At 46.9% G+C, this 12102-nt stretch overlaps 1 protein-coding gene across 47 annotated transcripts in view; it reads left to right on the plus strand.

Moving 5' to 3' along the window:
- The window catches only part of NAXD (NAD(P)HX dehydratase), a 67272-nt gene that overhangs the window by 28414 nt on the left and 26756 nt on the right, over positions 1–12102 (plus strand). For 33 of the 47 annotated variants that reach the window (XR_012426545.1, XR_012426524.1, XR_012426529.1 and 30 more), the window contains exon 1: positions 9763–9989. The exons of 3 other annotated variants lie outside the window; for them this stretch is intronic. Coding sequence is in view for 14 of the 44 variants with exons in the window: in XM_045377436.3 (XP_045233371.1) it covers positions 9890–9989 (100 nt within the window). In the remaining 30 variants the exon portion in view is untranslated. Of the gene's footprint in view, positions 1–9762; positions 9990–12102 lie in introns of those variants that run through there. 11 more of the 47 variants (XR_012426550.1, XR_012426541.1, XR_012426540.1 and 8 more) reach the window with 2 other exon arrangements.

Here is a 12102-nt window from a genome sequence, read left to right on the forward strand (position 1 = left end):
CAAAACAACAAATAAAATAAAAATATTTATTTGTGATCCATCTAAACCTATATGAATTTCTGTACTCTTATTTATGTTTTCTTTTGTTTTTGCTTTTGTGTATTTATTTATTTATTTATTTTTAAAAACGAGGCCTCATTCTGTCGCCCAGGCTGGAGTGCAGTCACTGCAGCTTCAAACTCCTGGGTGCAGGCAATCCTACAGTTTCAACCTCCGGAGTAGCTGGGACTAAGGCACATGCTACCACACTCAGCTAACTTTTTAAATTTTCTTTCTTTTTTTTTTTTTTTTGAGACGGAGTCTCGCTCTGCCGCCCAGGCTGGAGTGCAGTGGCCGGATCTCAGCTCACTGCAAGCTCCGCCTCCCGGGTTCACGCCATTCTCCTGCCTCAGCCTCCCGCGCCCACCACCGCGCCCGGCTAGTTTTTTTTTTTGTATTTTTTAGTAGAGACGGGGTTTCACCGTGTTAGCCAGGATGGTCTCGATCTCCTGACCTCGTGATCCGCCTGTCTCGGCCTCCCAAAGTGCTGGGATTACAGGCTTGAGCCACCGCGCCCGGCCACTTTTTAAATTTTCTTGTAGTGATGGGATCTCACTATATTGCCTAGGCTGGTCTCTAAACCCTGGCCTTGAGCGATCCTCCTGCCTTGGCCTCCCAAAGTGCTGGGATTACAGGCATGAGCCATCATGCTCAGTTTATTCATGTTTCCAATTGTCCTCCCGTCTTCTAGAGGGAAGTTAATAAAACTTTGATATTTGAATTTTTACTTAATGATTCATGTGGCATACTGAGTATGAAAATGATCTTCCTCCCTAAAATCCATCATTTTTTCTCTCCATGAAAGTTTAACTATGCCAAATACTGTTTTGAATTTCATAGTTCCATATCCCCTAAGCAGAACCCAGTCTGACTTCTCTCTCTTTTTTTCCCCTGCCTCTGAGTCAACTATGAGAAATGATTCTGACTCATAAAATTAATATATCTATAAAACAAATGGCAGTTGTAACCCCCTCCTGAAGATGACTCCTTGGGTTTCCACACTTTTTGGATTGGACTTGATTTCCTTGACATCATTTTCAGAGCCTCCTGCGGTTTTGCCCCACATATGCCTCAGACCCGTGCAAATCAAGTCCTAGATTTCCTGGCTGTTTTTACTCTAACACAGAATATAAACGTGCATGTTAGACATAAGCCCTTAACAATGCCCAGTGTTATTACTTCTGTCAAGAAGGAAAGATTGAACGAAACAATGGAGAATCAATAATCCCAGGTTGGGCGTGGTGGCTCACACCTGTAATCCCACCACTCTGGGAGGCTGAGGCGGGCAGATCACCTGAGGTCAGGAGTTCAAGACCAGCCTGGCCAACATGACAAAACCCCATCTCTATTAAAAAATACAAAAATCAGCTGGGTGTGGTGGCTCATGCCTGTAATCCCAGCTACTCAGGAAGCTGAGACAGGAGAATTGCTTGAACCCCGGGAGGTGGAGGTTGCAGTGAGCCAAGATCGCACCCCTGCACTCCAGCCTGGGTGACAGAGTGAAACTCCTTCCAAAAAAAAAAATCCCCAAAGGTCTATGATCCTTTCATTAATAAGATAGAATCCCATAATTCTTTATTGGTTTAAATGTTATCTTCATCAGAAGTTATGTTTGAAGGATCAGACCTAGATACAAACCATCTGATAATGATAGCTCTGGGCTAAACTGCAGGGCTTGCGGAACCGAATGTCATCTGAAGGAACTCAAGTTGGGGACGTTTCCCAACACAGTGATCCTAGAGACAGTAGAGGGCACTACAGGCAAATATTAAACTAAAAAGTAAATGTCCCATCAGGAAACTTAACCTGGAGTATTAGGTGTCGTAGGTAACACAACGCTGTAAAATTTCTCATGCTCAAAGCTAAGTGAGTGTTTTTTGATTAAGTTCTTAATGTTGTAGAGCTCTACTATTCAAATGGCAGACACCAACCACATATGTGTATTTACATTTAAATGAATGAAAATGTAGTAAAATTTAAAATTCAGCTCTTCAGTTGTAAGCCACATTTCTCGTGCTCAATAGATACGTGGCTAGTGGCTACCATATAGGACGGTGCGGGCATAGAACATTTCTGTCATCACAGAAAGTTCTAGTAGCACTGCTGAAGTCTCAGTTTCCATTATATATTACAATAGAAGGGGATTAGAATATGCCAGCTCAAGATATGCCACTGTGGCGTAAAGATGATTTTGAACTGGAAGGCAATTGAGAAAAAGTAGACACCAGGAAGGCTCTTTGCCCTCCCCCCTCTGCCTAAAAGCTGGGCGTAAATTTCTCTCATGAGGGTGTCCCCATCTCTCATACCAGGAAGAGAAGAACAGCATTATCCGTGACGATGGAGAGAGCACCAGGATGCATCTGCGTGAACTAGCTTTACTAAATAACCCTTCCCTTCTGTTCGTTTTCCTCATATGCTCACCTTTCCACAGTTTACCACCTCTAGAAGCCCAAACTCTTTTTCCTTTGTCTTGTCATGTCTCCACAATTTATAGCCCTTTGTTAAAAGGGCATAGAACCCCAGCCCCATGGTTTTTGTTGTTTGTTTTTTTGTTTTTTGGGTTTGTTTTGGTTTTTGGTTTTTGTGTTTTTTTGAGACAGAGTCTTGCTCTGTCGCCCAGGCTGGAGTGCAGTGGCACAATCTTGGCTCATTGCAACCTCTGCCTCCTGGGTTCGAGCAGTTCTCCTGCCTCAGCCTCCTGAGTAGCTGGGATTACAGGTGTATGCCACCACGCCTGGCTGATTTTGGTATTTTCAGTGGAGATGGGGTTTCACCACGTTGGCCAGGCTGGTCTCAAGCTCGTGACCTCAGGTGATCTGCCCTCCTCGGACTCACAAAGTGCTGGGATTACAGGTGTGAGCCACCGCGCCCGGCTCCCAGCCCCATGTTTAACTGCTCCTGTGCATCCTCCTTTCTTTCCTGTGAAGTCCTCCATGCACACAAAAAATTAAAACATATTAAAATATTAACATGAAGGTCAGGTGCAGTGGCAGTCTGATGTAGGAGAAAATGAATAAGAATACCCCGACAGCACCACATACACGTGTGAGGAACATGGGAAGGGCCGTGGTCGTCTGAGATGCTGATAACGAATCGCTCCCTGGCCCCAGCACGGTGACAGTGACGTGTGGAGCTGCAGTGGGAGTGCAGTTGCAGAGGCAGCTCTGTGCTCCTCCAGGGGCCCTGCCTGTGTCTCCCGCACCGCCCCTGAGGGTGCTGCCTCTGCTGCAACTGACAGCTGAGAGAGAAGGCTGAGGAGAGAAGCATCCCAGTCACGGCCAAGCAGATCCATAACTGCATCAACATTTTCGCTGATCATTTGTGCTTTTGAAATAGATGATGAATCATGGCAATCACTCAGAAAATAGACGACTTAATTTTTATGGGTAACAGCATGTACCTTTGTGCTTCTGCCTTTCAAAAAAGCCCCCAGGGGAACGAAGTCTACCCAAGCCAGACCGGTTTTTCCTTAAGTCTGAAAGATAAAGTTTGCCTGATCCTGGAAATAAATTTTGTTTTTTCCTCTGGCTGTATCCAGTAACCATATTCTCCTTCATCATAAAGCTGAAAATGATGGGTAAGGTGTGACAACAAAGACACTGTCTCCCGGTTTTCACTAGGCAGGAAAAGCAGCACCTCCCACCAACGTAATTAAATTAATAAGAATGCAATTATTTGTCAGTGTTTTGCTAATTCCAGTCCCTTTGTGCTTACTCAATGTTTGGTTTCTTTTCTTCAGTAATTCCCCTTAATTCTGAAAAATTACAGTCATGCTCATAGAGACAGAGAGTGAAATTGTGGGACCAGGGACTGGGGGAGGGAAGAACCAGGGAGTCGGCGTTTTATGGGTACAGGGTTTCTGATTAAAATAATGAAAAGTTCTAGAGGTGGACGGTGGTGATGGTTGCACAACAGTGTGAAGGCAGTTCATGCCACTGAACTGTATGTACACTTAAAACTGATTAAAATGCTAACATTTATCTTATGTATATTTTACCACAATAATAAAATAATTTTTAAAAATCAGTCTGGGTGCAGTGGCTCATGCCTGTAATCCTAGAACTTTGGGAGGCTGAGGTGGGAGGATTGCTTGAGGCCAAGAGTTCAAGACCGGTCCAGTCAACATAGCAAGACCCCGTCTCTAAATTAAAAAAAAAAAAAAAAAAAAAATCAAACTGCACTAAATACACCGAAAGGCTATTTTGTACAAGAAAATGCGCTCAAAAGAAATTGAGCAGGTCCGGGTGCCTTCCCTGCCAGGCCCTGAGAACCAGGTGGGGCAGATCTGGTTTGCGGCTCTCCACCCGGGGAGCCAACACCTGCCAGGGCACATGCTCCGCGGTTCTGCTGAATCAAGCTGCAGCCAAGGGTTTCCCCAGATTTGTCCTTGTCTAAAACTACGAGAAACCTGGAGATCATGGGCCTGCAAATAAATACGTAGGAGGCGTCCCACGTGACAGGAGAGGTGGCCTGGCAGAAACGTGGACAGGGAAAATGCAGAGAAATTCTGTCGAGAACCAAAACGCTTAGACCAAGCTTGTCCAGCCCGAGGCCCACGGGCCACATGTGGCCCAGGAGGGCTTTGAATGAGGCCCAACACAAATTCATAAACTTTCTTAAAACGTTCTGAGTTTTTTAGCTCATCAGCTGTCTTTTGTGTTAGTGCATTTTATGTGTGGCCCAAGACAATTCTTCCAATGGGGCCCCCAGAGCCAAAAGATCGGACACCCCCGGCTTAGACAAAAGGAGCAAAGCAAGGCCAGAAAGAGGTCGCTCAGGGTCCCCCTTCCTGAGCAGGCTCCTGGCATGCCATGTCTCCCCATAAACTCGGCCCCAGAGATCAATTTTGGGAACTTGGCCTGAACCATTTCTGTGGAGGGCATCTTCCCACAGGCCGTGGGAAAGTACTGAGAGGAACTCCTGAGCACCGCGGGAAAACGGAAAACGTAAGCAGAGTCCCCAGAGGGGCCAGGGTTTTAGGGCCAGCGTGCTCAGGAACTTTGAGAATGTGGCCTCAGGCCGGGTACACAGAGCACAGCTAGGGGGGAGACTGGGCTGGGATTAGGAGAAGGTTCTGGAGACAGAGCTGGACTTCCATCACGAACCCACGGACCTCACCACCAGCTACCCACTCCCTGGGATGAGAAGATGCTCTTTTGCTTTTAATTTTGTGTTATGCCTGGTCACACATGTCCTCTCTTATCTATGATCGAATGGCTAATCTTTAGTCTATGTGACCTCCGCTTGGATATAGCAAGATCAAGTTTCAATCACAAAGAAAATGTAAGTTCTACCATCTGTTTCTGAATATTGTTCCTGAAGAATGAGGTGCCAGGCCTTTCACACGGAGACTGAAGCTGAGGGGCCAACCAGCACCAGACCTACCTCACTGCCCGGAGCAGGCGGAAGCCACACACAGGACTGGCCACGGGAGGAACAATGAGAGCTTGAGTCACAACATTCAGAGCAAGAAAGGCCACAGATACCAAACCCCACCTCCTAACTTTACACATGAGAAAGCAGAGGGAGGCTGAGAGGGGAGGATCGCTTGAGCCCAGGAGTTTGAGGTTACAGTGAGCTTTGATTTCCCCTCTGGACTCCAGCCAGGGGTGACAGAGTGAGACCCTGTCTCAAAAAAGAAAGAAAAAATAAGAAAAATAATCACATATCCCTTTTGTTAGCAGAGCGTAAACTAAAACCCACAGCCCCCAATTCCTAGTTGGACCTTCTTTCCTCTACCCCAGACCTCACCTGTCGGATTTTTGTTTGGGGTGCTATCTGCCTATCTACTTTTTCTTTATTCTTTCTTTTTTTTTGAGACAGAGTCTCACTCGGTCGACCAGGTTGGAGTGCAGTGGCATGATCTCAGCTCACTGCAGCCTCCACCTCCCAGGTTTAAGCGATTCTCCCGCCTCAGCCTCCTGAGTAGCCGGGACTACAGGCATCCGCCACCATGCCTGGCTAATTTTTGTGTTTTTAGTAGATATGGGTTTCAGCATGTTGGCCAGGGTGGTTTCAAACTCCTGACCTCAGCTGATCCACCTGCCTCGGCCTCCCAAAGTGCTGGGATTACAGGCATGAGCCACTGTACTCAGCCTTCTGCCTTTTTATCCCTTTTTCACGCTTGGTGGCTGTATTGGAGAGGCTTCTCCAGAACAACAGAACCAGTAGGGTGTGTGTGCATGCAAGTGCATGTGTGTGTGCATGTGTTGAGAAAGATTTAAGGAACTGGCTCATGCAATCATGCAGGCTGGCAGATGCACAGTCTGTAGGGCAGGGGCCAGGCTGGGGGCCAGGGAGCCTGAAGCAGTCTGCAGCCGGAGCTCCCTGCTTCTAAGGAAAGGTGGTTCTTTTCTCTTAAGACCTTCAGCGGATTGGATGAGGCCCACCCCCATTGTGAAGGATAATTTGCTTTACTCAAAGTCAACTGATTTAAATGTTAATCTCATCTTAAAAATGCCTTCACAGCAATTTTCATATGTGTCTGACCAAATATCTGGTTGCTGTGTCCCAGACAAATTGACCATAGGATTAACCATTACAGCAGGAAGCCCTCCTTCCCTCCCACCCAGCCAGCCCCAGGGCTTTTACCCTCCTGTGTCCTTTGCCCCAGCAATAGCTGGCTTTGCAGAGGGGAAAAGCGCTCCCCTCCCAGGAGTCGGTGCACTTTGAGAGAAGAGCAAGATTTTAAAATACAGCTTCAGAAACAGTAGCTATGAAACTGCAGCACATGCAAGTATTTCCCTGTTGCTTTGTTGCTTTGGGTTCGTTTTGTTTTTACCTCAAAATCAAACTTGCAGCCGGGAGTGGTAGCTCATGCCTGAAATCTCAGCACTTTGGGAGGCTGAGGCAGGACGATCCTTTGAGGCCAGGAGTTTGAGACCAGCCTGGGAAACACAGCAAGCCCCTTGTCTCTAAAAAAAAAAAAAAGCAGTTAAAAATTAACCAGGCATGGTGGCACATGCCTGCAATTGTAGCTACTCAGGAAGCTGAGGCAGGAGGATCGCTTCAACCTGGGAGACGAAGGTTGCAGTAAGCCAAGATTGTGCCACTGCATTCCAGCCTGGGTGACAGAGTCAGGCTCTGTCTTAGAAAAAAAATTTTTTAAAAATTGTTTTTAATGGAAGTTTTAAAAAAGGAAATCATTTATAATAGTCCTGTATGTTAAAACAAAGCTTCCTTGAAGTATCGATTTGCTTTCAATAAAATTAATTGAACTTTTGCTTTTTATAATAATTCTATAATGTTTCTGACTTTTCTCTCTTGAGAAGGCCTGAGATGATAACTCTCTCCTTCAGCTTTTTTGTCAGCTCTTGTAACTTTTTTCCTCTGGTTTCAATTTGACTGTTATGGCCTAAGGCTGAAATGTTTTATCTTGAAGGTCAAAACAGAAAACATTGTTTTCCTCCATTCTGTACTCTAGGCTTTTTTTGATATGTCTAAATTTTCAGTGTAATCAAGAAACTTCTCATGCTGTTCCTAAGAGTCATGTATTCCCCTGGTATACTCATAACCTTGAACACACTCTTCCTGTGTCTGATTAAATTCCAGTACTTTTTCATCAAACTTGACTTCCAGGTTATCTAAGTGGGCTTCTCATAAGGAGAAGCAGTCACTGCAGAAGATTTTTCTTTGCTTTTTTGGTAACTGGCTTAAGAGACAAGATTTTATAATTCTGATGCTGTCTTTATTAGGTTTTTGAATGCACAAACTGAAATGTAAAAGGGTCAAGGTTTTTACATCCATATTACCTTCTGTATTGTCTTTCAAGTCTTTTGATTATTACTTTTGTTAAGTAAGTAACTGTTATTTTACAATAACCTGTGCTTCTGTTTGGATCAGATGTTTTGAGCCTTTTAACATCTTTAATAAACGTCCTCAAAATCAAAATCCTAAATTAAGTCTCTGAGGTAGTCTTATTGCTGGGCTTATTAAAACTATAAAAATTAATTGCTGCAAGGTTGTAGAACCTTTTTTTTTTTTTTTTTGAGACGGAGTCTCGCTCTGTCGCCCAGGCTGGAGTGCAGTGGCCGGATCTCAGCTCACTACAAGCTCCGCCTCCCGGGTTCCCGCCATTCTCCTGCCCCAGCCTCCCGAGTAGCTTGGACTATAGGCGCCCACCACCTTGCCCGGCTAGTTTTTTGTATTTTTTAGTAGAGACGAGGTTTCACCGTGTTAGCCAGGATGGTCTCGGCCTCCCAAAGTGCTGGGATTACAGACTTGAGCCACCGCGCCCGGCCTTTTTTTGTTGTTGTTTTTGAGATGGAGTCTCACCCTGTTGCTCAGCCTGGAGTGCAATGGCAAGATCCCGGCTCATTGCAACCTCCGGCTCCCAGGTTTAAGTGATTCTCCTGCCTTAGCCTCCCGAGTAGCTGGGATTACAGGCACGTGCCACCATGTTCTGGCTAATTTTTTGTATCTTTAGTAGAGACAGGGTTTCACCATATTGGCCAGGCTGGTCTTGAACTCCTGACCTATGATCCGCCCACCTCGGCCCCCAAAGTGCTGGGATTACAGGCACGAGCCGCAGAGCCCAGCTGTAGAACCTTTTCACAGCTTCCAGTCAGACCATGAACTCCAATATCACGACTTCTGGCCTGATAATTACATTTACTGGAAGCAAATCAGCTGAAGAACTCCCTTAGCCCCTTGAGAGAGTACTTATCAGGGTCTATTAACTAATTTTCGTGCTGTTAAGTTGCAGGGCCTTGACTCCTGGGTACACATATCACATCTAAAGAAGGCACTGACTCCTACCAGAAACTGACACCAAACTGAAGTTGACCAAAGCCTCACCTTTAGATCCGGGCAAAGGTGACACTCAAAGTAAACTGCTTTCATAAAACACAGGGACAGGCCTATATTCAAAAACATTAAGGTTCATTTAATAATTTTGCCTTTATTTGAAATAATGTAATTTATTCTATGCCTAGATACTAAATAATTTGAAGGTTTAATTTTTTTCTATCATCTAGGCAGGGCTTGTGACCTTTTTATTTAAAATATTGTTAGTTCCTTGTGTTTGTTGTACTTCCAGAATTTGAACTATACAATCCCTCCAGGCCCAGCATGAGATTGTAAGGGCCAATTCTGAGGAATAAAATTAATTCAGATCCTCCAAAGCAAGGATGGGCACAGAGATGCCTCAGCAGCTTAACAAAATGCTTGTGTTTTGTATAGCTAATTGCTACGAACAGATTATGGTGGCTCAATGCACATAATTTATAAATAAGTCAATTTTGTTACCTTGTCTTTTGACTTTTGGTTTTTGGCTCTTATGTTGCTTAAAAGAGATTTGAAGGCTAATGAGTGCCTGCTCACTTCCATTCCATTGGCTTAGACTATTTAAATGGCTGTAAGTCTTTGAGGGGGCCTCACGGTGAGCTGGTTTGAGGTTCAAGGCAGAGGCCGCGCCTGGAGCAGAAAGGCACCTGACTGCCACGCTGGGGGCAAATAGTGGGCCTCGGCACTCCACCTGCCGGCAAAATCATTTTCTATAACGCCGCATGCCTGAAAATGGGCCAATAAACACAAACCAGACCCAGACCCTTGTTAACTCTTCAACCTGCCTTCCAGCCGAACTCTCTTAGGCCAGAGCTGGGGCCAGGCCGGTTTGGGCGTCGCGCTTGTCAATCATCTAGAACCGGGTGTGATTGAGCGAGTTGGGATCCCACTTCCGACAGCGGCGCGGGGGCGGTCGGGAAACCGGAAAAAGCTTCCAATGACTGTATTTCCGGCGGCGGCGCGGGGGCAGCTGGGAACCCGGAATGCTGCCCGATGGCCCTGAGTCCTCGCTGTGGGGCAATCCGGGCTTGCAGGCGAGGTAAGGTCGACTCCATTTGGCCCGGGGATGGTCACACGGGCGGGGGCCGGGGCTGCAGTCGCCGCCACGGCTGTTGTCGCGTTGCTCTCGGCCGCACTCGCGCTGTACAGGCCACCACTGGACGCAGGTACCCGACCGCAGACCGCCTCTGCTGGCTCGCGATGGGGAGGCGTCGCCGAGGGGCAGCCCGCGCGCTGGGCCAGGGCGCCGTGTGGCCTGCGGGGCGGGGTAGGGAAAGGCGGGAGGCCTCCTGGAACGGCGCTGCGACGGCTGGGCGCGGCTCGGGGTGACGGGAGCCTCTGCGCGGGGTGACAGACGGGCAGAAGGTGGCACCGGGGCTGGAGCCCGTGCCCGTCCCGGGAGCGGGCGTGAGCGGCGGAGCCCGCGCGGCGGCCGGGGAACGGGGGGCCGAGGGCCGGTAGGAGGACCCTGGGGCGCCGTGGGGCGCTGGTCGGATCCGTCTGCTCTGCTGTGTCCCCGCTCCCGGTCTGGGAAAGATGCTCGCCAACTCCGGACTTGCTGTTTGGTCCGAGGTGGAGACGGGGGCCCTCCTGGGGTCCAGGGACGCGGCGGGCGTGCAGGCGAGCTGCCCGGCTGAGCGGGCTTCGCGCACACCAGGAGCAGGGCTGCGTCTACATCCCCAGCTTGAAGCCCCAGTGCCACTGTCCAAGTACAGACCCTCCACGTCCTTGGACGAGAGGGACTGGATACTGCGACGCTAGGACCGCAGAAAAGGACTCGACCAGCCAGGCCTCCTTCGCCCGCCCCGTGCCAGGGTGTGTATGTGCGTGCAGGAGGTCCCTTGGGGAGGGAGGCTCACCTGAGTCATCCCCAGAACCTGGAGCGCTGACCAGATGCCCCCGAGGGCTCTGCCCTGGCCTTGGCTGGTCCTTGCACGCTGAGATGCCTTTTCAAATAGAACGGATTATGTAGACAGAATGTAAGCAGGAGCTGAGCAAGTGCTTGGAGCCCCATCTCTTCATAGGGTTTTTTCTCTTTCTGTTTGCCTTGTGGGTATTGGTGTATCTAACGTATTTTATATAGGAAGTAGCTCTTGTATATCTCATTTCTCATAAGGACAGATTGGTGTTATCCATCTTGGTATAGAAGATAAATAGAAGCTCAGAGAAAGTGACTTAGCCAGGATTCTCCAGCCAGTAAGTGGCCGAAATGGTTAAATGCACCATTTGTTGCTGTAGTCGTTAGACAGATTTTACCTTGTGTATATGTTGGGAATCGTCAGAGTTTTGGCTTTTTGTTTTCATCACACACTCCGAATGCATTGGGTGGCGCTGAGAGGGTACTCTACACTGTACCTCAGTCACACCAGCAGGGAGGCTTGTTAACACCACTTTAATTAGAGATTTATTTGTAGCTCTTTACCTTAAATTCACACACCATGATTAGTAGCAAGATTTTTCATTGCACTTGGTTGAGCATTTATTATCAGACTGATTTGCTAAACATTTACGAAAAGCCATGTAGAGCTGTATATTACTGACTTCCCATCCAGGCTTTAGGGAATATTTCAGTTACCTTAGGAATTGTTGTTAGATGCTCTGAATTAGTTATAATTCACATTAATTTAAAGTACTTTTTTTTTTAGGTAGAATTTTCTAGTACTAAAAGCACTTTTAGCACAAAGCAGCAATGATAGTCTTCCCCAGACATGCTTCCTTAAAACAAAAGCCAAACAGATATGACCTGTTATTCCAGACTCAGAATTGTGCTGAAGAGTTACTGAATGGGATAAATCTGAAGCCACCTATTGTCAAGGCCTTTTTATCCTTCAGAGCTTTGATGTTTATATGTAAATGTTTCTGTGGATAAGTTCAAATGGTGACGTCAGTAAGCCAGCTGGAACTTGCCTCACTGCCAAATGCTGGCAAGTGTAGTTGACCTGCTTTGGCCCTTTTGCTAACGGAAGCTGTTTATCTTAGGTGAACACTGGTGAGCAGCCTGGATTTTACTTGGCGTTAATACAATTCTAGTTAAGTGAAAATGCTGTACTTCTTATTTTGCCTTAAAATGGCAGCATTTTACACCTATTATGTGTCCACAAAAATAAAAACAAAAACATGGCAGCACTTTGGTAAAATAGTGTCTCATGGCCTGGCTTGTTACTACCCATAGCATCTGCACAGATTTCTCTCTGGGCCCCAGTTTCCTTCTCTGTAAAAGAAAGATAAACTGGCTGTTAGTGAGGAGAGTGAATCGCGATGTCTTTACTTCATCGAATA

The sequence above is a fragment of the Macaca fascicularis genome, chromosome 17, assembly GCF_037993035.2.
Source record: "Macaca fascicularis isolate 582-1 chromosome 17, T2T-MFA8v1.1".
NCBI classification, from domain to species: domain Eukaryota; kingdom Metazoa; phylum Chordata; class Mammalia; order Primates; family Cercopithecidae; genus Macaca; species Macaca fascicularis.